Raw genomic sequence first — 26,758 nt, forward strand, 5'->3', positions numbered from 1 at the left:
ATAAAGTGTGTGTGGACATGTTTTTGTTTTATATATATATATATACAATTATATAATTATATATGATATATATTTATATATTTAACATATAATTATACATAATATGTATTTATTTATATATTTATACTATATATGTTATAATTATAATAATATATATTTATATTATATATTTATATTTACATTACTTTATATTTATATTAGTATATAAACATTAAAATATATAACTATATAATAAATGCATAATTACATATTGTATATTTATTAGATTAAATACATATTTATGTAACATATATATTAAATATATATATATATATATATATATATATATATATATATATATATATATATATATATAAAATCACAATGAAAACCTGGAAACATCCTAAGTATCCAACAATACGGAACTGGTTAAATAAGTTACAGAAGAGCCCTAAGATTAAACAGTAGGTGGCCATTTAAAAAACATACTTGCAAACAGTTTTAATGACACAGAGAATATCCATAGTACAATATTAAGCAAAGTAAAACAGCATGTAAAACTATATATACTGCATGACACAAACACACGCTCAGAATAAGAGAAACAGAAATGCCTCCAACAAGGTTAAGAATGTTTTACCTCTAAGTAGAGGGATCATAGTTGATTTTTGTTTTCTTCTTTAAATATTTTTGTATATCCCAATCTGTTTACAATCAACTGGCCTTTATTCATAATCAGAAAAATGTTTAAAATAAAAAATTTTACATTTTAAAATGGAATTTTAAAAATTAATTACACAATCCAAGAAAAAAGGCTGCACATGCCCACATCTTCACCAGAGGCCTGCCAGGCACCCCTTTTTCCATGACCTAGAATTCTCAGAATGATCACATTTACTCACTGGCCAACTGAAAATAATGCTGAAATACTACATTAACACAGTGGCCTTAGTTTTGCCAAAGTACTTTCAAATAATTGAGAGAAGAGGGAAACAAAACATTGTCTCCAGGGACAGTTAAAAATGCCCACATGGTCCTCTGTCCCTCTCCCAGTAGCCCGAATGCACTTATCAGGACACTTGAAGCCCCAGGAAGATGAGATGCAGTACTATGCAGCTGTCAGCCAAGAAAAACAGCACCATAACGACAGGTTTCACAGAGGTCCAATTCAGTTACACACAGGATTCTCTCCCAGGGTCCCTTGGAGACTGGCAAGTCAAAGTTGTAATCCTTGTAACCAGACACTGCTATTAGATACAACATTGAACTAAAAGTCAGACTGAATTTCCAGATGTAAAAATATGCAAACAAAAAACATCAGAAGTGAACTGGTCCACAGAACAAGGTGTTGTGGGAGGACAAAGATCCCGGGTAACAATGTAAACACACACGTACAAACACACATGCATGCATGCATGCACGCACACATACACACACACACACACACACACACACCCCTACCCTAAAACCCAGGAGGCTCCACAGTGAACCACGTCCCTGGATGTCCTCTGCTAGAGGTCAACTGTGACCCAAAGGCAGGACCTTCTCTACCTGCTTTAATCAATAGCCAAATCTCCAGAACTGTCCAACACTGATAATGCCTGTGGAATATGGAAGGGAGTTCTAGAATGTGCCAAACTGCGTCACCACCAAAACAGCAAGTGACATTTAAAATAATTCATATACATGTAAAACAATCAGCGCTAAGATAGAGGTATTATTTTAAGCACCATTTCAATGTCAGAACTTTTAGACAAATGCATTTAAGACATTTAGTCTGAACTAAAAATAAATTAAGGCTGAATTAGCACCCTAATTCTATCTTAAAATAACTTCTACCTATTCTTATAATTCCCTTTACTAAATCATCATAGTAATTGCTATGCTTTTATTGACTGTTCGCAACATGCCAGGTATTGAGCTGAGCATTTCACAAGCATGGTCTCCTTTTAATCATTTAATCATCAAAAAGCCCCAGGAAACAGGTTTTAACCCCATCTTATCAAGGATGAAACTGTAGCTTAGAATTAACACATGTGCTCAAAATCAGATCACCACTGAGAGATGAGATTCAAACCCAGGTCTGTCAGATTCCATCACAAAATTATGTTTTTCAAACCCATAAATGGTAGAATATTTTCAAGAGGTTTATACTTGTCTTATTGTGAACTTATGTAACTAACAAGGATCAAAGCTCTAACTGCAGTAATTCCAACCATGTGCCAACTGGACAAAAGGTGCATGTCTCACTAAATCAAAGCAGACTGCAGCTGACTGAAAGTCCCAGAGAATCCTTTTAAATTGTTAGTGATACTTAAAAAAAAAAAAAAAAAAGGCAGATCTGCTCATCCTCTATTCCAAACTATTTGATGCCTTCTCAATTCAGAATAAAAGCCAAAGAGTCTACAATTGTGCTTAGAAAAAATTTTGGCACAGGAGGCCCTCAATAAATACTTGTTGAATGAATGATAAATTATCACAGCCACTGTATGCTTTCTTTCTGCTTTCAGTGTGAAGATGCTTATGTTTTCAGGGAAGTAAAACACTGAGGCATTAAATAAGTCGAAGAAACAGAAAGCTTATCTTTAGGAAATCACTGAACCTGAAAGTTCAGATGAAATAACAATGAAAGAACTCAAGAGTGCTCCAATCCGAACAAAATGAACTTAAGGCTGCTTCATTCTGTTAGCTCTGGAGAAGATTTAAAAGGACCTTTAAAAATGTGCTAAAGGTGACTGTTTCACCTATAGCTGTAGGTCTGTTTCACCTACACATCAGTAATCGTAATGGGGTGGGGGGAAAGCAATGGAGCTGAAGTCAGTACAAGCTGAGTACTTGTCCAACTGGGTCTTTATTTTCTTTAACTTTCTCAGTTTCCTCATTTGCAAAAAGATTCCTTATTAACTCTGACATTCTATTTTTTTTTTACATAAAAGTACATTTATTGCAGCATAATTGGTATATTGGAAATAGTTTTTTTTAATGATAGTCACAATGTGTCAGTTTCTGATGTACAGCACAATGTCCCAGTCATGCATACATATACATATATTCGTTTTCATATTCTTGTTCATTAAAGGTTATTACAAGATATTGAATAGAGTTCCCTGTGACTGACATTCTATTATTAAATCACAATCTCCAACTTGATTTCCAAAACAACTTAGATAGTAATTATTTACATTACAAAAAAAATATGATTTTAAAACACAATTTAACAAAATCACAAACCCCCAAGACTGGAAAGAACTTAAAGGATCTTTCATTTGATCAACTGGACAACTCACCTGACAGCCAGTTCCTATAATCTGAATCTTTCAAAAGCAAGCATTTAATCTAAATACATGGGTCTTTAAAGTACCAGCCTCTATCCAAACAATCTAAACAGAAAGTGGTTCACTTTTTCAACAACTCTGTGAAAAAGCTCTTTTTCTTCTTTGGAAGTAAAAATCCACTACTCTGTACATTTCTCTTTTAATTCTTTGGAAAAAGACGGAGTAAGTGTACGTATACGTTTTCTACGGGTTTCTCTTTAGATCAGAGTCCTTGTTCCAAATACTTGAAGATAACTATTCTGTCCACTAGGTCTTCTGTCCCGGGGCTCAGGATTACACTTTCTACAGCATCTCCTAATACCACATGATTTTCCGACCACTCACCCATCACTCGGACACACGGCTGCCCTTTCAATGTTAATGTCTCTCTTAAAAGGTGACACCCAGAATCGAATACAGTCTTAACTGTGTCAGACTACAGCGGCACTGCTTTTGGCACTTAGTTATTGAGGAAGATACAGCCAATCTTACAGCATCATTTTAATGATTAAAAAAGATAACAAGTGTAATGTCTTAACACAATGCGTGGCAGACAATAACCACAGTAAACGACTGCTGCTGTGACTGTGGTTAATACTGTTATAACAATATTTCATTAGTATTGGAGCCGTATCTCCCCAGTCAAGCTGTAAGCTGCAGTCCTCCATTACATGGAAGGTTTGCCTTACACGTCATTAGCTGTTTTTCCCCCAAGTCAGAGTTGGGAAGAGAAATAAAGTGTTGAGATTCAATTTAAACTGAAAATTAGTCAGAAGGCAAGATAAAGCAACTCTGAAATTAAGATAAATTAATATTTATCTAAAGAGTTATTTATTTAAAGAGTTTATTTAAAGAGTTAATTTATATTCAAGTTTCCAGAATACACTGATTTCATAAATCAAGCACTGCCCATCCTTCACCCCTCAATCATAATTAGTGAAGCATCACTGAAATATGCTAAGGAAGCGGTCTGGCACAAACTTGAAGAAAGTCTGGAATCACACTGTCTGGAGTTCAAATCCTCGATCCACAGTTTACCCTCTGGGTGACCCAGAGCAAATTACTACACCTCTCTGGTCTCAGATTCCCCATTTGCACAATGCGAGTCATGACAGTACCTACCTACCTCATGGGGATTTGTAGGAATCAAATGAAAATGGACATGAAGTATGTCTGGAATGGTGCCTCTCACCTTTCAAAACTCTTACTGATGTCACTGTTATAACTCTACTTAGCAGTTTTCCAAAGAAGCAAATTATCCTAAGTAATTTTGCTAAAACTTGTTACGTGGAAGTCTCAGATAATGGAAAAGGGTACAGCCACTCTGGAAGACAGTTTGGGAGTTTCTTACAAATCTAAACATATTCTTACCAGTCAATTCAGCAAGCATGCTCCTTGGTATTTACCCACGTTGTTATGTCCACACGAAAACCTACACAAGGATGTCTAGAGCAGCTTTGCTCACAAATGCCAAAACTGGAAGCAACCATGATGTCCTACATGAATGGACAAATAAATTTTGGTATATCAGACAATGGCATATTCCTCAGCACTACAAATAAATGAGCTATCAAGACATGGAGGAACCTTAAATGTGTATTACTAAGTCAAAGAAGCCAATCTGAAAAGTCTACATACTGTATGATTCCAATTATACAACAGTCTGGTAAAGGCAAAACCATGGATATGGTAAAAAGATCAGCGGCTGCCAGAGGCTTGGGTGGAGGAGAGATGAACAGGCAGAGAAGAGGACTTTTTAGGACAGTGAAAATATTCTACTATTATGAAGGACACATGTCATTATACATTTTCCAAACCCAAGAGTGTACCATACCAAGAGTGACCCCCTAACATAAACTGTGGGCTTTGGGTGATTACGATATGTCAATATGGGTTCATCAATTGTAACATGTGTACCCTATGATGGGGATGTTGGTAATGGGGGAGGTCATGCATGTTTAGGCGCTGGAATTAAATGGGAAATCTCCATATACCTTTTCTCAGTTTTGCTGTGAACCTAACTGCATTTAAAAAAATGAAGTCTTTGCACAGCAAAGGAAACCATACACAAAACACAAAGACAACCTACAGAATGGGAGAAAATATCTGCAAACGATGAGCTGACCAGGGATTAATATCCAAAATATACAAACTGCTCATGCAGCTTAATATCAAAAAAACAAACAACTCAATCAAAAAATGGGCAGAAGACCTAAACAGACATTTCTTCAAAGACATACAGAATGCCAACAGGTACACGAAAACATGCTCAGCATCACTAATTGTTTGAGAAATGCAAATCAAAACTACAATGAGGTATCACCTCACACTGGTCAGAATGGCCATCATTATAATGTCTACAGATAATAAATGCTGGAGAGGGTGTAGAGGAAAAGGAACCCTCCTGTGCTGTTGGTGGGAATGTAAACTGGTGCACTCCACTATGGAGAACAGTATGGAGGTTCATTAAAAAGCTTAAAATAGTTACCATATGATCTACCAATCCCCCTCCTGGGCATACATCCAGATAAAACTATAATTCGAAAAGATACATGCATCCAATGTTCATAGCAGCACTATTTACAATAGCTAACACATGGAGGCAACCTAAATGAACATCAACAGATGAATGGATAGAGTAGGTGTGGTGTGTGTGTGTGTGCGTGTGTGTGTGTGTGTGTGTACACATATATATAATGAAATATTACTCAGCCATTAAAAAGAATGAAATAATGCTGTTTGCAGCAACATGGATGGACTGAGACTTGATTATATTAAATGAAGTAAGTCAGAAAAAGATAAATATCACATAATATCACTTATATGTGGAACCAAAAAAAAAAAAAAAAAGAACTTATTTACAAACCAGAAATAGACTCACAGCCACAGAAAAAAAAACTATGGTTACCAAAGGGGAAAGGAGTGGCGAGGGGTGGATAAATTAGGAGTTTGGGATTAATCTATGCACACTACTATATATAAAATAGATAAACAACAAGATCCTACTGTACAGGACAGGGAACTACATTCAACATCTTCTAATAACCTATAACGGAAAAAAAATCGGAAAAAAGTATATATATGTATATACACACACACACACACATAAATATAAACTGAATCATTTTGCTATACACTTGAAACTAACACAGTGCTGTAAATCAACTATACTTAAATTTTTTAAAAAAGTATTTTAAATAAAAGATCATCAGTTACTGAAAGTGCGTGGACAGGGTAACTGTAGGCTCAAGCATGCTGATGCAGAACTGGGGGCTCCCTTAGGATGAATAGATGAACAGAAACTATCCATCCTGAAACATCATTTATTTAAAGGCTCAGACAAAAGAAAAAGGTTTGATTTTTGATGGCAATGGGAAGATAAGAACTTTGTATGTTGAAAATATAGACTGCATTAACAAAAATTAGTGTTTGCAACAGTAAAGCTAAATGACTAGCTGTTTTAAATGAACCTGAAGTTCTTCTGAAAGTTTTTCACGCTCAATTACATGAGGGATCATTCCTTTTTCCCTCTTTACTGTCTTTTCCCAAACATGCTGTTATTTTCCCCATTTTAAAGTCTCTCTTGACCTCACTTTTCCCTCTGGCTATATTTATCACCTTCTCTTTACAGCACAATTCCTTGAAGTACTTGTCCACGTGTGGTACCTCCATTCCCTCCCCGTTTGCTGCTGATCCCTCACCCACCAGCTTTAGGTCCCCACCACTCCGCCACAACTGCCGCTGTCAGGCCCACCGGTGACCTCCCACTGCTAAATCCCTAAGTGAATTCTCCACCCTCATTTTACATCCCCTCTTCAGTATCTGACTCATCCTCCTGGAAACGGTTTCTTCACTTGGCTCCCAACACAGAGCGCTCTCCTGGTTTTCCTCCTTCCTCATCAGCAGCTTCTTCTCATTCTCCTTCCCTGGTTCTATAGCTCATCTCCCCAACCTCAGCGCAGAAGCAGCCCAGGTTCTTGGTCCTGAAGCTCTTTTCTTTTCTATCTACACTCACTCCCTTGTGCTTTTCATCCAGTCTCTACATTCTGACGACTCACAGAGGTTTATCTCTAGCCCAGAACTCTCTTCTGAAATCCAGACTAACTTACCCACTGCCTGGTGGGCATCTCCAAAACTGAGCTCCTGGTCTTTCCCCCCAAAACAAGCTTCTCCCTGTCCTAATTAATGCAACTCCACCCTTCAAGCTACCGAGGCCAAAACCCTTGCACTTCACCACTGACTTCCCTCACTCACATCTCACATCCAATCAGGAAGTCTTTCCCACTCTACCTTCAAAACATACCACACCGGTCCAAGCCACCGCCATCGCTCACCTATTACTACAATAGCCTCCTAACTGGTTTCCCTAGTTCTCCCCTTCCCCACTGAGGTCTAGTCTCACAAAATACAGCAGCAATGCATCCTCTTAAGACCCAAGCCAGATCCTGCCCCATCTTTACGTGAAACTCTCCACCAGCTTCTCTGCTCACTCTAAGTACAAGCCAAAGCCCTTGCGACAGCCTACAGGACCAGTGTCCTTACAGGAGGTGGTGTCTGCTCTCCTCCCGGCCCACTCTACTCCAGCCATGTTGGTCTTGCAGTTCCTGGAAGGCGGGACACATGCCTTCGCCTCAGGACTAGCATTTGCTGTCCTCTCTTCCCCCAAGACAGCCACATGGCTCCCTTCACCTCCTGCAGGCCTTTCATCAACAAGCCACCTCGGGGAGGCCATCCATGACCATCTATTTAAAATCTCAACTCCCTCCCAAATCCTGACCTCCCTCATTTGCTTTGTATTTCCCCAAAGTACTACACTTATACACATACACACACACACACACACACACACACACACAGAGTCTGTCTCACCTTGCGAGAGTAAAAATTTCTGGTCTATTTTGTTGACCACAATATCCCCAGTACCTAAAATAATGCCTAGCACACAAGAGGCACTCAATAAGTATTTATGTAATGAATATATGAAGAGTGAAATGTGACAGTGATACAGAGCTGCATACGATCTATGAGAAGCCTTAGATCTTGTAGCCTTAGAAAAGGGTTATATTTTACTTTTAACAGGGTACTATGTGTGCATATACGTATTAAGATGTCATATAAAAAACAAAGCTGCTCCAACTTGAAAATTAAATTAACCTCATACAAAACCTGAATAATTGTAAAGAAATGGTTCTCTAAACTGAGAGATACTCTAAAACACTCCGAAGGTACTAGGATTTCTCAAAACCCAGCTCCTGCTTCACCAGAGCATACTGAAAAGGTGGGTCTCAATTTCGTACACCCTTCCCGAAGCAGGTCAAAGTCACCCAGCCAATATAATGGACTTTGATTTCCTCAAATGATAGAGAAATTATGGCACAAAGTACAAAGCACTTAATGTCCTAATGATGTATAAAATCTGGGTGTAACCTATTATCAGTGAACCTCTCGACTCAAGAATGAGACAGATAAAAAATTTTTGTTATTATTGTGTGATACTTTAGCAATGCACTCACTTAATAGATAACACATGGGTGGGTCATATTTTTATAAACCACATTTTAAAAGAACTTAAAAGTATCTTCCAGGAAAAAGGAAAGCAAAATAATTTCAAAAAACATTAGGATGCAGAAATAAATTATTTAGGAGTGAAGTAACTCTAAACACAAACAGCAGTGATATGAGGTAGATAAAACCAAAACTGATTTTAAAACAGAATGGAAAGCGTCCTAATTTCTCTACCTTATCAATCCTCACATACTATGCCAGACTGGCTTCTGTTTCGAAAGCTGCAAACAGAGCAGAAGCTCTTAACCAACCTCCAGTTAGCCAACCACAAATATTATGTAAAGCAATTGTATATGAGTGTAACATGAAAGTTATTTCCATGAAAGGGAAGAGCTGTTTCCATGAAAGCTAAATGGAACACTTTAGAAACAAGTCGTTAAATGACCATAAGAGAATTCTACCAACAATGGTTTGTTTTTAAATTGTTTTTACTGAATAGGGCAAAATAAAATTGATAAAATACTTGTCATTTATAAAGATTCATGATGCAATTACCCCAAATACCCAGGAAATTACAATTATCCTTGTAAGTCCCTGTGATCCTTCTTGATAAATAATGATTTTATAAATTAAAACACTTTCTCACCGGCTAAATAATCAGATACATTTATTTTAGTACTGTTTCTAAAATGTTGACTTTACTCTCAACCTATCAAGTTATTTTAAATATATAAAAATACACAAATAAAATCAAATTAAAATATGTATTTTTAAAGGAAATATATATTTACTTAAGCTCCAGTTTTAGAATATTAATGCTGTGTTTTATTAATTTTTTTTTCCAAATAGGACCCATCAACACAAGAGACAATCAACTGACACATAAGCCACACAGGAAAGGTAGGAAGGAATGAGTCAAGAGTGGAAAAGTATGATAAAATCAGAAGAAGAAATCAGTCAGGTCTCTGAGACCGTTACGTCACACAGCAGACACAGCCCACACCGCTAACCTGCTTCTACCCAACGCCTCTGCCTGGAGGGCATGACCTGTGTGGGGAAGTTCACAGTTACACGCCACTCTTATCTTCTGCGCCCTAGGTTGTCACCTGCAAGAAAGCTGTCATGAAAGCCACACACCTGGGGCACTAAATACAGCCCAGGAACGCCGTCTGTGAAGCAGGGAAAACAAGACCAGACAGTGAAGCCAGTGGCAAAAAAATGATCTGGCCAGAAGCCCACTCGCTCAGAAATGCTCCTCCACCACAAGACCCGGGTTGGCGTCAGAGCCCTATTCTGTCCATGCGTCCTTGGAAGGGTTCCTGGGTTGTGCTATTCAAAGCTTGTGGTGTTTAACTCATTCACTGAATACACATTTATTGAGTGACTACTATGTGCCAAAGCACCATTCCAAGAATCTTCCTCTTAGCTGCCACGCAGCATACCTGCAGACAGTCAGAGTACAGGGAACAAGAAACACCAGTCTCACCATTTAACAGCTGTGTGACTTTAAGAATGAAAATAATTCCACCTCCCACCCAGGTAAGTGTAACCTACCCCCCAGCACTTCCACTGGCTACTCACTGGTTCACTGCAGGCACTGTTCTAAGCCCCTCTCAACCATCACTGAACAACTTACCCAAGGCGCCACATCTGGAAGATGGCAGAGCCAGACGCAGACCATCAGATTCCAGGCCCCACTCTAACCATACACTGCTTTGCCCCTTGCCTGGTGACGCAGGCATACGAGCCTCCTCATCCCCTGTCAAATGGCACTGGCCCAGTCTCACATTTATCAAATCCTTTAGGAGGCCCTGACCACCCACCCAAAACAGGCAAAGTATAAGGATTATGCAAAATGTGATCTACTTTTCTTTCCATGATTTTTTCTCATTGGGCTGGGTTTCTTGGAGATCTGTGTGGCTATGTGAGGCTGCCAGGGAGTCAACAATCGTAAAGAGACAGGAACAAAGCCTAAAAGGGAGGAAAAGGGGGAAGGAGGAATACTTTCAAGAAGATGGTGGCAACCTTGTGACTTGAAAATGTTTGTGAACCTGGTTTTAATTTTTACAGTGGGACCATCTGTACTACAGGAGGGGAGGGGAAGAGAATTTGGGTTGAGTTGGATCAAGATCAGTAGCTCAGGTAAGCAAAGTAGTCAGACTGGCTGGATCAGCTCTTTATAATCACCCTCAGTGAGGGGTGTCCGCCACCTGGACACCACACCCACTAAAGAGTCTAATTAAGTTCTAGGGGCAACCGCTAAAAGGTCATGATCACCACCAGCTCAAATCTGAGTTTCTCAAGGGTTCCTGATCTTAATCACATAGGGTGATTATGAAACGTGCCCTTCAGAGCTACTGAACCAGACCTTCAGGCAGCCCTAGAAATCTAACACCAGGTGATGCTTGTGATAAATGAGTTTGGGAAACACTATTTAGATCATAAAATCACAGGACCTTAAAAGATTGAGAGGTCTTCCAGGCAGGGTGTCCTTTTCCTTTCACGCAGTTCTCTATCTAATCCAAGAGGAAAGCTCTACTTTCTGTACATAAAAGCCTCTAGCGAAACAACTTCCAAAATTTCCTTCAATACACACGAAGGTCTCAAATCCTGAGTGTTGCAATCCTCCTAAGTAGCTTAAGCAAAGGTTAAATCCATCCTTTTTTCCAACCAGAAACAAAAAGAATGATATTCATGACAAAAAGCATTTTAAAAATTTTTGTCAACTGACTTCAACAAATATGTGAGGGCTTCTCAGTGTGCTGTGCCCACCTGTGCTTTGCTTAAGATAAAGAACCTCACTTCAAAGGACGGGAACAAGAAAGTGAAGACAGCCCACAGAATGGGAGAAGATGTGTGCAAAGTATATAGCTGACACAAGGCCTGCATCCAGAATAAAGAACTTTTACAATTTAATAATAAAAAGACAAATAATCCAATTTTAAAAAGGGCAAAGGATCTGAAGGGATATTTCTCAAAGGAAGATAGACAAATGGCCAACAAGCCTATGAAAAGATGCTCAGCATCATCAGGGAAATGCAAAGCCAGGATGAAATACCACTTAGCACTAAGTTGGTTAAAATCAGAAAGAAAACGAGTGTTGATGAGGATGTGAAGCACCTGCTGACAGAAATGTAAAATTGTGCAGCCCCCGGGAAAAACCGTCTGGCAATTCCACCAAGTGTCGAACGCAGGGCTACAACATGACCCAGCAATTCCACTCGTAGGTACAGACCCAAGAGAACTGGAAGCACACATCCCCACAGACACTTGTACATAAATGTTCATAGCAACATTATTCCTAAAAATCAACGAGAGGAAAAAACCACCATCTGATGAATAAATAAATAAAGCATGGCCTGGCTAGTCAACAGAATATTATTCAGCAATAAAAAAAGAATGAAGCCCTTTTTATTATGTGCTGCAACGTAGCTAAGCACTGAAAACCTTTTGCTAAGTGAAAGAAGGCAGTCACAAACGGCCACATGTGGTTTGATTCCACGTATATATGTGCAGAACAGGCAAATTCAGAGACAGAAGGTAGGGCACTGCCTCCTGGTCAGGGGATGCGGCAGTAGTGGGATTAGGGGCAACAGCTAAAGGGTCCAAAGTTTGTTTAGGTGATAAATATGCTCTAAACACACAACTCTGCGAATGTAGTAAAAATCACTGAATGTACACTTTAAAGGGAAGAGTTGTATGATATGTGACTTTTATCTCAATAAAGTTGTTTTAAAAAAGAATCCCATTTAATGTCTATGAGGCTCAATTTCATCCTCTGAAAATGGAGAGACCACCTAGGTTACAACACTGTAAAGAACATACAAGAATATATAACTCACACACACACACACACACTTTCACACAGTGCCTGGCACATAATAAATAAAGAACACGTGTTATTCTTTCTCCTCTTTCTATCCCCGTATTTTTGCAGTGTTATGCCTTGATATCATTGTGTTTTCACCACGAGTTATAAAACTCAAAATAGTAATGTATTCCAACAGAAGCATACCCAGAAGAATTCACTCATGATTTCACACATGCTATACTCAAGGCTATTCCTGCATGCCTGGCCCTGGAGAAACCCTGGAGTCTGTAAATGTGACTGTCTACCTCCCAGACTTGTCACTGAAAAGTACTTGGGGACAAAGAGAAAGATTTTTTTCTCTGTTCTGCAGTCTGAAGCACCTCTACTAACATGCAGTTTTAAAACCAGGCACATTCCTTGCCAATATTTATGCTATTCAAGAATCTTCCCTATTCAGCTTCATCTGCTTTGAAAATCTACTGGGCCTCCTAGGTACCTCTGCAGGGGTCCCAGGAAAGACATTAGCCACGTGGATATCCAGCACTACCCACCCAGGTACCCACTGCGGTGCTGTGCAGATGCAAAGGGGGCTGGGAGCTGTGGAACATCCACAGTTTGCCACAGACAGGTCGACCGAAGGCAGCGTTCTCACCATCTCTGTAAGCTCTCAAACAACTCACAGCCAACTCTTGAATTAATGTAACAGTGGACTCTCAGCCAGACACTCAAGTTTTCCCATTTTATCAAAAGCTTCACCTCCACTGCTGAGTACTGTCAACTGCACGACACAATTTGTTCTTTTTAAAAAATAAATAGTTACACAATTTGTATAGTTACACAATTTTTTTTTTAGAATAGTTCTTACTGTTGAGTACATTTTTCTTCTTCTCATCCCTTTCAATGACTTTATCACCTCTTTCATTTTCCATTAAAATCCCAGTACACTCTCACTGCTTTTGTGCCTATCAGACATGATGGGATAAATATGTGCAAAACTAAAAACCTGGCAAAGCCCAGTCGGTAAACACACCATAAGCAACCAGGTGGTCAAGTGGGAAATGAATGCCCAAGACAAACAATGCCATCCAGTAAAGCATTTCTACTCTCGAGCTGTGCTGTCCAACATATCAGCCATTAGCCACATGAGGCTACTTAAGTTCAGTAAAATTAAATAAAATTTAACATCCAGTTCCTATATCTCACTAGCCACATTTCAAGTGCTCTCAGTGGTCACATGCAGCTCCTGACTCCCATATCAGACAGCACAGAAATAAAATATTTCCATCATCGCAGGAAGTTCTATTGAACAACTTGGAGAGCAACTCACTGATTCTATGAAAGAGTTCTTAAATACAGTGTCTTCAGCATTTACAGATTGTGAGGTTTGACTCTCAGAAATAGGATCTGAGTGTCTCTAAATGTTCTTGACAGGTTTTCTCAATGGTCCGTAGACAAGGCTTTTTGGAGCCCAAAAGAGCTTGGCACATGATAAGCACTTAATATCTGCTGAATGAATGAATAGCATATAACACCTATACTTCAGTTTCCGCCCTGATATAGATGCTTGTGGAATGCAATAGGATTTTTTTTCTACATGGAAGATTTTTATAGGAAGAAAGAAGCATCAGCAGATGGAGTAGGCAGCTCAAGGACCCTTTGGAAATGAAGCTGAAAAATATAAAAATCTGCCCCAAAAGGAACTTGGATATTCAAATGAAAAGTTTCAGACCCATGGAGAAACACCTTGCTTCTTCAAACACTCACTACCTACAGCTTTTAGACACATGAAGGTAAGGTCTGGGGACATGCTCTGGAAGATCATAGGGCCTGCTGCCATTTCTCAGTATTTCCCCAATATAATTTTGCTAGAAAATAACATAGTCACAAAGGCAGCAATCATCCAATTGCACTGTCTGTGCCACTCACTCTTACACCCAGATTTCCCCTTCCCTTGGAGTCCTGAGATTCAATCTATACTACTGTGCTTATCAGAGAACTTCTTGGAAATTAAGAGTTGTTGAAAAATGAAATGCAAAAAAGCCCGTTAAGTTTTCATACACAGAGAAAAGCAGTTCCACTGGCCCTTAACCAATAATTCCCTGAAGGCCAAACAAAAGAAACTACAGCTGCTTCTATTCAAATGTTTCTACTTCCTTTGTCCACAGACCAAAGAGCCACAGGAAGAACCAAGTTGCTCCATTTCTATCATTTACTTCTTAGCAAAAGTCTGGGAACAGAAGGCAAGAGAAACAGGGAGCAGGTGCTGCCAGATCTCCTTATGAATGCCCTCGGCTCATTCCCCACTCTCCTCCTCATTGTTTCAGACCCCTTTTCTCAACAGCCTAAGTCCCAGCTCATGGGGAGAAAAAACAAGGAGAAGCAGACTTCCATATCAACACCCACTGTTGTAGAAAAGTCGAGATCATATCCATCAGGTGATTAACTGGAAGTTATACGAGGTGAGCCTGACATTCAATTTTAAGTTATTAATCTGCTTATAACTACTTATAACTACATGGAGCTCCTCACCTAATCCCTTTATGGATCCCCTTAGACATGACACGTGTTGTTGAAAGAAAAATACACAATTTCCACCTCTTGAGCCAAACAACAATCCTGGTCCCACTATTTAAGCCTTTAGACATTTAAAAGAATGGTTGCTGATGAATTAGTCATCCAATTTCAGATTCCAAGACCCAGAGAATCTGAGAGTCAAAAAATCCAGTTTCTGCAACACACCATGCTAACTGAGGACATAAAAGCAAAATGGTGGGTAAGAACACTGGACTGCCAAGTTGAAGTCTCAGTTCTGCCACTTTCTGGCTGTGTTACTTAACCTCTCCAGACTTCAGAATGGAGACAACTATCCTCCTGAGGTTGTCTTGGGGACCAGACCTGTATTAAAACATATCGTAAGATCTCAATAAATACTCTCTGTGATTGTAACAATACATCATGCTTGAAAATGCCACATAAAATAAGCATTTTCCAAAGTTGGGCCATAATGTGAAACTTAAAGGAAAATGCTGCTTCTCAGACAACCCCCGTGAAACTACGATGTAAGAAGAAACTATTGTGTAAGAAAAGAGCCTCAGGCTCATCAAAATGTTCATTTTTTTCCATGACCCTAAGTCCCTAATTCCAAGGATAAACTCTCAGAAATATGCATCAACATGTACAAATTAGTCTCATTCATCTCACGGATCTGTGACCAGAGAAACGGGAGTTTCCAACTAGATGGCTGTTCACAGTTAAACAAGCCCCAAGAACTGAGTGGTCGGCCCCGGGGCGGGGGGGGGCTGGCTCCGCAGGGAGGAGGGGGAGCCGCCGGTCTCTCCCTCCCACCACAAGCTTCCCGGAGAGAGAAAACACCTCATGACCTCTGTGCCCTGGAGTGTCAACAAAGTCCTGCCCACTCGGCCACCAACGGGGCCCCAGTTTGTTGACCTTCTGGGCACAGTGGAAAAACAGGGAGCGTGGGGACACGTGCTATTTTTATATAAATAAGATAGCAGAAGCAGAGTCATTATCAGTGTCAGGAGGTTACACCTGATTTCTGAATGAGGCATGGAAATCTGGGAAATGGACTTAAGAATAACTTGTTAACTACATGCTGAAAATTATCCTTTTTCCCACTGTAAAGGGCCCCTGTAGCTGCTACAACTGAAACTATTAAAGCTGGTGTGTGTGGAAAATGTCTTTGGAAAATGGTTTTGCAACTCAGAGGCACAGGAAAGGTACAAAGGGACATGCTCTCAAACAATTAGGCCACTGCTAAAATTCCTCCCAGCAAATCTCTGAATCTGCAAACGATACCACAAACAGCACGAGCGGTCCAGACACGGACGCTCCTGGAGGGGACTGTGGGCACCTACTGATCCCCAGATTTCTTCTCACAGACTGCCTACCCCTCAATCAGGTCTGAATTCTTTTCTAAAAATTGGGAAGGATCACCACCCATTACTCACCTTCTAATCCAATCCAAGCCCAAAGAAATGCTCTTTTCATAACTGCCGAACGACAGCATTACCTCAGGTAAACCTCAAAGCACATAAACATATTTTAACCTTCACACGATTACTGCCTTGGAACTTCTTAACCAAGACTGAGATGAATCTATTATCACACTGGTGTCTTAGTTTATGAATAATGTATGACAGATGACTCCAGAATTTCTTTAAAAAAAAAAAAAAACCCTCACCTCTAAAAGTAGTAATGCCTTGGACGTATTTTTTTTAATGTAATGCCAGGCTAAATCCCACTCATATTTTCCATCAGTGTCAGCAAACATATAAATACTAAGGTTTTAGAAAGCAAACAGAAAAAAAATCTCTGAATTTTCACTTTTTCAAAGGGCTAATCTATTCTGTATTATTTTTATTTCCAAGTTCCCAAGATGTAGTAGCCTCTAAGGATCTCCAAGGTTTCCCATTTTTTTAAATTGCTCATTTTTACTTTAATTAAAAGCAAAATTGAGCCTCTCATTACAATGTCCATAGTAAAGTCTGTATTATTCTTTGGTCACAAATGAAGTGAACAGTGTCAACAAAACCTTCTTCAAAGCCAACACGCATTCAGATGTGCAAAGCAAGTTTCTTACACTTGTATTTTTAAAAATAACATTCAACTGTGGAACTTCACCTTAAAATACGCTCATTTTAGCTGTGCAGCTTCAGTCACTCTCCCCCATTCCATGGCCAGGATGAGAGTGCTGATCCGTTCACAGAACATACAACCTGAGAGATATTCAGAAGGTGAAGTTGAGAGCGCGTCACTGAATAAGGAACGCATATCCCTGTTTAGGCAGAAAATCATAAGCTGCTGGGGCTGGAAGGCGCTGAAAAACCAGCTGTCTACCCAGTCCCCTTATCCTATACAGGAGGAAATTTCAGCTACAGGTGGTTAAATGATGTGCCCAAGACACTGGCAAAAACTCACCCACTCGGTGACAAAACCTACAAGCCAGGTGTCCTACCTACTGGTCCAAGTACTTTCCACGGAACTACTCTGCTCCTTTTAGTACAAGTGTTCGTTAACAACATATCTGACAAACAATACAAACACAGATATCTGTGATGATTTGTGGGGTGGATATAGAAAGTTGTAGAAGGACATGCATCAAGCCACTGAAATGTCCGTTTATCTTGCATTGTTTTGCTGGTTCTGCTGCGCCATGTTGCCCTATTAGGTGCTGAAGAGGAACTGAATGACTTTTGAAAAGAATAAGTCTTGATCTGTAAATACTCTCAGAAAGGGCAGTAAAGTATTTCTTGGAAGAAGACAGAAAGTGCGTTTCCTTTCCTTCAGCAGGGAGCATCCTTTCCCCCACACAGTGAACGCCCCCTCAACCTTCCCCTTCAGGGCCCAGCTAAACCTCCCTGTAGAGGACTTCCAGGCCCTTGGCTGGACCAGAACCTCTGCCACCTCTGGGTTCCTCCATCACCTCCATGCAGATATTCTTTGCAGATATTCAATTAGGTTTAATGAATTGAAGCATTTGCTCCCTGAACCCCATTGAGAGGAATTTTCCAGATCTCTTCCCTACACCAACACTTGGACCCACTCAAGAGTCATCCAGGAGTGGAAACCCTCGTCCCGGCTGTCCGTGGAAAATGAAATCTTCGTGCCCATCACGTCCCCCGAGGGCAACGGTAAAACCACAATTTGTTATTTAGGCCACCGGCAGCATTCTAAACCCACGTCCTTGGGTGGTGCCTGTTATTTTTAAATTTTTAAATCTCAGAACATCATTTGCCAGAACTTTCGGCACAAAACCGCGGATAAAGTTAAATGCATGTAAAACTGAACGAGGGCAACGTCTTCCAAGGCACGGAACCCTCCTCCCGGTTGGCGCGCCCGCTCGCCGCGCGGGACTTCTCTGCTCTCTTGACAGAAACGTGAGGGTCCCACACTCGGCGACCGGAGGCCGGGTGCCCTCCCGCCCTCCCGCCCTCCCTCGGGCAGCCCCGCGACGCCCAGGCGTGCCCGGCCCCCCGGCTGGAAGGCGGGGGTCCAAGTGAAACCCCTCAAACCGCCGCCCCACCGAGCGAGCCTTCCGGCTGCTCACCCACACAAAGAGAGGGGGCAGAAAAGAAGCGGCTCCCGACCCCGACGTCCAGGCGCCCGGGACCCCGGGGGACCCGGCAGCCACGGAGCACAGGCGCCCCGACGGCCCCGAGCCCCCCGCCCCGCCCCGCCCCCGCCGCCGGCTCGCGCCTCACCGTGGCGTCGCTTCCTTCCATCTCCCATCGCCCGCCGAGCCGCCGGAGGCTCAGGGCGCGACTGCGGGCGGGCGGCGTGCTCTTTGTCGGGCTCCCGGGACGCCGGAGAGCGGCGGCCGAGGAGCGCGCTCCCTGGCGGAGGCTGCGGCCCTGCGGCGGTCCAGGGACGGCGGCGGAGTCGAGGGGGGACGAGGGGGGAAGGGGCGGGGCTGAGGGGAGTGGGAGCGTGAAGCGATGGGGGCGGGGCCGGGGAGGGGCGGGGAGGAGAGGCCGGGGCGTGGGAGGCCGTGCCCCGGGGGGGGGAGGGGAGGCGGGGGCGGTGCGCCGCCGGGAGGGGGAGGGGCAGGCCCCGGGGCGGGGGCCGAGGCGCGCGCGAGGCGGGGAGGTTGAGGGCGGGCCCCACGGGGAGGCGGAGGGGCTGGCCGAGGGGGAGGGGGGAAGAGGGAGAGGGGGGAAGGGGCAGGGGCGGGCGCGGCTCCCCTTCCCGCGCCGCGCTCGCCTTGGCCGGCCTCCTGCGGAAGCCTGCCTGTTGCTTCGTCTTCTCCCTGAGGAAAGTGACAGACGCTTCCGACGGAGTTGCCGGTCCGGAAGCGCCGTGTGAGGGGACCGGCGAGGTGGGCGCGTCTCGCGTGGTCCCCGGACCGGCGCCCGACACGCCCACGCGTCCCCTTGGGTCCGGGTGGCCTAGCCCGGCCTCTGAAGTCCGTGTTGGAGTGTGCTTGCCGGCGACCCGCCGACCCTTTCCAGGTCCCCACGCCCGACCCAGGCGGGTCGCGCGGGGACAGGCGCTCGCGGTCACCGCGGTCCCGCCCTGGGACGATCCACCTCCAAACGTGCGTGCAGGGGATCGCGACGGAAGTTGCATTTTCCATCGAAGGTGCCGCAGACCGATCCCTTTTTCCTGTTCCCCTCGACCAGGTGCAGCAGAGACTGGGAAGGCGCACTCCTCTGGCAAAGGGAGGGGAGATGTAAAAGCCCCCCTGGTAAGGTCTGTTACCAGCAAAGAGCGCTCTAAGCACCTGGAGACAAAACCCGCTGTGACCAGCTGCATGGTGCTTATGGTACTTACGAGTGTGTTTTAAGGTCTGGCTTCTTGTGGCCGGCCAGTGGAAGATGCCCAAACAGAGGAAAATGACTAACATGGCCAAGCTTTGAGTTGTAATGGAGGGTCAGCTTCCTTGGTGGCCCAAGGAGGCAGCCCACCAGGTCAGGATGCAGGGAGGCACCTGAGCCACCTACTTATGCTTCGCCCCACTCACAGCTATCAGCCAGCCAGTGGCATCTACCAGCAGAACCAGAATGAGGGAGTGGATGCATTTATACAAATCCATTCTAGCTTCTCAGCAGCTCACACAGCTCAGTATCAAAATAGCCAACAAGCCAATGAAAAAATGGATAGAAGCTCTAAAGAAGACATGCAGATGGCCAACAGGCACATGAAAAGATGCTCAACATCACTAATTATCTGAGAAATGCAAATCAAAACTACAATGAGGTATCACCTAACACCAGTCAGAATGGCCATCATCAAAAACCTACAAATAGTAAATGCTGGAGAGGGTGTGGAGAAAAAGGAACCCTCCTATACAATTGGTGAGAATGTCAATTAGTGCAGCCACTATGGAGATCAGTATGGAGGTTCCCTAAAAACTGAAAATAGAGGTACTGTATGATAGAGCAATCCCACTCCTGGGCATATATCTGGAGAAAACTAACTCAAAAAGACGCATGCACCCCAATGTTGGTAGCAGCACTTTTTACAATAGCCATGACATGGAAACAGCCCAAATGTCCATCGACAGGTGAATGAATAAAGAAAATGTGGTGTGTACACACACACACACACACACACACACACACACAATGGAACACTACTCCGCCATAAAAAGGAATGAAATCATGTCATTTGCAGCAACATGGTTGGACCTAGAGATTATCATACTAAGTGAAGTAAGTCAGTCACAGAAAGACTCATATCCCCTTATATGTGGAATCTAAAGAAAACGACACAAACAAACTTATTTACAAAACAGAAAGAGCCTCATAGACAGAAAACAAGCTTATGGTTACCAGGGGGGAAAGGGAGGAAGGAGGGATAAATTGAGTTTGGGATTGGCCGATACAAACGACTATGTGTAGAACAAACAGCAAGATCCTATTGTATAGCACAAAGAACTATATTCAGTGGTTTGTAGTAACCTGTAATAAAAAAGCACATGAATATATGTATAACTGAACCACTGTGCTGTACACTAGAAACTAATACAACATTGTAAATTAAAAAGAAATTAAATAACATGCAAAAAAAAAATTCCATTCTAGCTTCTGAAAATGCTCTTATTCCATGCTCCCCTGCCAGAGCAGAATTTTGGTCAGATGTGTAGGTTTTAAAGCACCCCAGTTACTTGGGCATATTTCTCCTTTATGGATTCTCCCTTCACCCTTACAGAATTACACAAAGAAGACAGTCCCCGTGTGCCTATTCCCAGTAAACGTCTGCCTTCCTTGAAACTTTGGGTCTGATGATTTTGTTGGCGAAGAATCAGGAGTAAAACCAAGTAGGACATGTAGACACCTATAATCTCAGGTCTGTTTCCTCAATTATAGAATAAGGACATAATACCTTGAAGGACTGTTATTAGTGTAAGTTATATAAAGTTCCTGGCCCATAGTAAATGTTCAGTAAAGAGGCATTTCAAAAGTTAAGCTGTATAAGGCAGAGGGTATAGCTCAAGTGGTAGAGTACATGGTTAGCATGCATGAGATCCTGGGTTCAATCTCCTGTACCTCCTCTAAAAAAAAAAAACAAATAAACAAATAAACCTAATTACCTTCCTCCTCTCCTACAAAAACGTTTAAAAAAATAAAAAGTTAAGCAGCAGAAACATTTTCATCACCAGGGAAATTTTTTGTTTTTCTCCCCGAGTCCAACATGTTTTAAGATTTTACTGACAAAGCTGATCACATCTAGTAAATAATCATTTATTCTTCCCACCTTAAATAATCAAAGGCATAATTGTTGGAGATTCTGATCAGCACAAAGCGACCCATGTTGCCAATTCGCAGTTGATAAAGGCCAAAGCAAATCAAATAAAGGTTGACGTTTCGTTTTGCCAGCATGTATTTTGTGTGTGAATATTTTCTTAGGCTTCTTGAAATATTAGAAATAGAGTATGAATTCCCATTTGCACTGTCCTAGCGCCCACAGACATCCCAGGCACCCAGCTCAAATGATCACAGTTGTGTCCAAGTTCGGTCTCAAATACACGAGCATCCACCTTGTACAGCAGGAAGGAGGCAGCAGCTCTGAATGAGGCATGAGCTGGTCTGTATTTATCCAGTACCATATCCCTCCCCCAGCTCTATCCTGAGCCGTGCTGTGGTGTGGAAAGAAAGAGAAACAATAAAGTAGGCAAGACATTAGATACTGGAGGTCAGAAAAGGAAAAAGAAGTTGAAATTCTCTCATGCATGATTCATCACACACACAGTTAATCCCTACTATTTCTGAAGGCCAGTTTGAAGGACCAGATTGTGGAATATTTTCTCTCTCTTTTTTTTTTTATGTGTGTGTGTACAAAAGTGAATATTTATTTAGAATGGAAAAAAAACTTCACTGCAAATTTCTGAAAGTTGACAAATGTCCACAAATACCACCAAATCCAAGAAATATCTCATTTTTATTAACTGCCTACCCAATCTCTTTTATAATTAACTTCCTAAAATACTTCTACGCTAATTTTGCCCCATGGGCTTTGGCTGTATACTCTTGATCATCTCTTTGAAATGACTTTTTTAACAGCTTTATTGAAATATAATTTATATACCTCACCACTTACCCATCTAAACTGTAGAACTCAAAGGTTTTTAGTATATTCCCAGAATTGTGCAATCATTATCACAATTTTAGAAAAATTTTATCACCCCAGAAAGAAAACCCTGTTGAAAAAGCTCCATTCCTACTGTAACCAAAACCGTCCCCCACGATCGTTTCATTCAGTGGGAGAAACTCTTCGCTAGCATTAAATGGAAACTTGGCAGGCCCAGAATTTGTTCAGCTCACTCTAGACACAGGATCAATTCAGTAATTAAACTATCCAGTCCTGGCTAGTCCAGACTTGACCTGGCCTCTAATCTTCTTCCCTGCTTAGCTGGAAGCCTGCTGTTGGAAGGAGAAGGTGGGTGATGACCTATGTTCCTGTTTCTGGGCCCTAGGTACCCACTGGGACTTCTCCTCTTCCTGCTGAGTCTCTCCAGCTCACCCTGTTGGATAGACCCCAAGAAGGTAGACCCCAGGTCAACACGTGGCCCATATCTGGTCCATGAGGACCAGGCAGCAGCCCCAGTCACCATCTCCTCCCAATCTCCTCATACTCACTTCTTTTTATAGCTTTGATCTGACTGTGGGATCCAATATTGAGGAACAGGATCTCAGGAACATTTCCTTAAAAATCGCACATAGGGTGGAGGTCTGTCTCATTCACTTTGATATCTAAGGCACTGACACCCCAGTAGAATCTGAGACAGAAGCAGCCCCATTCTACCCACCATCCTCTTCTTGACTTGAAAGAGTCAAAGCATTCTTATCTCGCTATAAACACATGTGCACATATATTTACATGGACATTGAAGTATAAACATTATGTATTTTACCTCTGGATGTAACAGCCTTCATCTCTTCCAACGTAGACTCGTATGTTTGAAGGTGACGATTCTGAAAGACTGGTACCCTTGTGGACAGAAATCACTGAAAAAAATCCTGTACCTACACCTAGCCCACTCCACCACAACCACATGGTAAATACTGAGATGCTTCAATTACCTACTCCTCATATCTATCCTGTCCGATTTGGTAACTACTAGCCGTAAGTAGCCACTTAACTGTAAATGAATTCAAATAAAATTAAATAAAATCCCAGTTTCTCAGCGTCAGTTGCCACATTTCAAATTGGCTGCTCACTGCCATACTTACTGCCGACACAGAACATTTCCATTATCACAGAGAGTTTTATTGGACAGCCCCGCCTCACATGGGGTCTGGTCCTCAGAAGGCACGGAATAAGTGACAAATGGAAGTTTGGCCCAAGGATACCATATGATTGCCCTCGTTTATTTTTCTGAGAATATAAAGCTTTTTAGTATAGTGCTATGTACTGACTCAACCATTAAGAACAAAAACCAAATCTTTACATAGAAACATAGCCACAGCTGCTTTTCTATTTCACACTTGAAAACCTAGTGCATCCCCCTGCTTTACTAGAAAATGCTTCACCATCCGAATAATTCCTGAAACTGTTTGGGGAAAAGTCCCTACTTCCCTCAAAAAACAAATCGCTTTCTCAAAATTATTCAACGAATGAAAAGTAATCCTTTCAAAAGCAGTATTTGTATTGAAGGGAGATTCCATAGGAAAACTATTTTGCTCAAATAAGCATTTCAGTCATAGTATTCTTCCAGAGTAGAAATGGCCTATAGAAATTACCAATGTCTGGGTGTGCTCACATTGTAAAAGTACCCTCGCATTTAAAAGCAGTCTATTTTCACAATCCTTACACTCTTTCTGGTGAGTCTTTACTGGTAACAGCAAATCCCAGAAGTTGACTCTATAAATGTTCTTTTCTAAAATTTATTTATTTTAATGGAGGTACGAGGGATTGAAGCCAGGACCTTGTGCATGCTAAGCATATGCTCTACCACTGAGCTACACCCTTGCCACTGGAAATGTTCTGAATTGTGACCCCAAGAAACTCAGACTAGACTTGCCCTCCGGGGACAGAGATCAGACACTTCCTTTTTATTTCCTGCACAGGGTACACTGGAGCACAGAGAAGGTGATCATCAAATGTCACCTGCATGATAGACAAACAAATTCTCCTTATTTTGGGAGGGAACAGCATGTGGTTTAGGAATTCCTTTGTTTCCAGTGGCTCTACAGAGAGAAATGTTGGTGAACACTAAAAACAAATACCTACAGAGGTGACAGTTAGTGGGGCTGAATTCTGAGTCACTTCACTTCAAAGTTCTGTGAGCCCAGCTATTTCGGTCTATTGATTCATAGAAATCCACAATCAGGAACCCTGGAGAAAAGATTTTTTTTTTTTTCCCTTCAAAATCAGCTTTAGTGATGTATAGTCACATACTGTAAAACTCACCAATTTAAGTGTTGTGATATTGCGATTTACAATAAGAAATATATTCAGTCTTCCTGCTGCTCTTGGCACAGAGCTCTTAAAAACCTTGAAATTCCTAAGTGGTGAGAGCAAAAGTGTCTTTGTTTGTTAATGAGGTGACTTTTGGACCACACCCGAGGGTGGGAGCTGGTTGCCAGGAGAACCAATCCTGTGACTAGAGGGTTGGAACTTTCAGTCCCACCCCCTTGACCTTGACCTTGACCTCTAGGAAGGGGAGAGGAGCTAGAGGTTGAACTGATGCCAACAGCCAATGATTTTATCAGTTGTGCCTACCTAAGGACGCCTCCTTAAAAACCACACAGGGCAGGGTTCAGAGAGCTTCTGGGTCAATGAACCCATGGAATTCAGTCTTGTCTTTAGTTCCTTAAGGACTGAGCCCTCAACTCATGGGATCTGATGTTGTCCCCAGTAGAAGTATCAGAACTGAGTTGAACTGTAGGACACCCAACTGGCATTGGAGAATTTCTTGGTGGTGTGAGGAAAAACCTCACACATGTTGGAACTGGTGATCAGAATTAAGCAGACAGTCCAGTGAGCAAATGTATAGAGTTCTGTAAATCACCACTAAAATCAAGATATCTCACCTCTTCCCCTCCACGATGTTCCATGCCCCTTTGCAGTCAACCCCTCCCTGCAGACCCTGGATCCTAGCAATTACTGACCTGTTTTTCTCTCCACTGTAGTTATGCCTTTTCTAGAATTCCAAAAATATGTAATCATGCAGTGTGAAATCTTTTGTTGTCTGCCTTCTTTCACACAGATTTGTGAATGTTTTTATGTGGATTTATAATTCATTCTACTTTATTATTCCATAGTGTTCTATTGTATGGATATATAATTTGTTTATTCACCAGTTGACAGACATTTGGATTGTGTCCAGTTTTTGGCTATTACAAAGAAAATGTTATGAACATCTATATTCAAGTTTTTGTGTGTGCATATTGTTTTTCTTGGATAAATACCCAAAAGTGGTATTTCTGGGTCATATGATTAATGCATGTTTAACTTTATTTTTTGAAAAAATGCAAAACAGTTTTCCAAAGTAGCCATATCATTTTGCTTTCCCATCTGCAATGTTTGAGAATTCCAGTATTCCACATTGTTGCCAGCATTTGGTATTAACAATTTAAAAAAAATTTTTATCTGTTAGGTATGTGAAGTGGTATCTCATTGTAGTGTGACTAGTATTTCTTAATGATGAATGATAATTGAGCATTCTTTCAGACACTTATTTTCAATTTGTGTGTCTTCTTTTGTAAAGTGTCTGTTTAAATCTTTTGCCCATTTTTTAAAATGGAATTTTTTTTAAATTTTTAAAAATTTTTATTGGATTTACAATGTAAAATGAAATCTTTTTGTCTTCTTATTATAAAGTTATAAAAATTCTTTATATATCCTGGATACAAGTTCTGTATCAGATACATATTTATAGATGTATTTGTATGTGTAAACACATATAATTTTCTCCCTGTCTTTGGCTTTTCTTTTCAATTTAAGTGTCTTCGAAGAGCAAAGGTTTTTAATTTAAATGAAGTCCAGTCTACCATTTTTTTTCTGTTATGTTTTGTGATTTTTTTGTGTCCTAAGGAATCCTTGCCTAATCTAATGTCACAAATATTTTCTTGTATGTTTGCTTCTAGAAGTTTTATAGTTTTAACTCTTATGTTTACGTTACAAATTAATTTTTTATATATGATATGAGTTAAAGCTCAAGTTTCCTTTTTTCCTACATGGCTAG

General features: G+C 41.4%; 1 protein-coding gene across 4 annotated transcripts in view; it reads right to left on the reverse strand.

Moving 5' to 3' along the window:
- The window catches only part of PSD3 (pleckstrin and Sec7 domain containing 3), a 598,663-nt gene that overhangs the window by 388,793 nt on the left and 183,112 nt on the right, over positions 1-26,758 (reverse strand). For 2 of the 4 annotated variants that reach the window (XM_074353659.1, XM_074353658.1), the window contains exon 1: positions 18,831-19,020. The exons of the other annotated variants lie outside the window; for them this stretch is intronic. In XM_074353659.1, coding sequence (XP_074209760.1) covers positions 18,831-18,858 — 28 coding nt within the window. In that variant the 5' untranslated portion in view covers positions 18,859-19,020. Of the gene's footprint in view, positions 1-18,830; positions 19,021-26,758 lie in introns of those variants that run through there. 4 annotated transcript variants of the gene reach the window in all.

The sequence above is a fragment of the Camelus bactrianus genome, chromosome 26 (assembly GCF_048773025.1).
Source record: "Camelus bactrianus isolate YW-2024 breed Bactrian camel chromosome 26, ASM4877302v1, whole genome shotgun sequence".
Classification (NCBI taxonomy): domain Eukaryota; kingdom Metazoa; phylum Chordata; class Mammalia; order Artiodactyla; family Camelidae; genus Camelus; species Camelus bactrianus.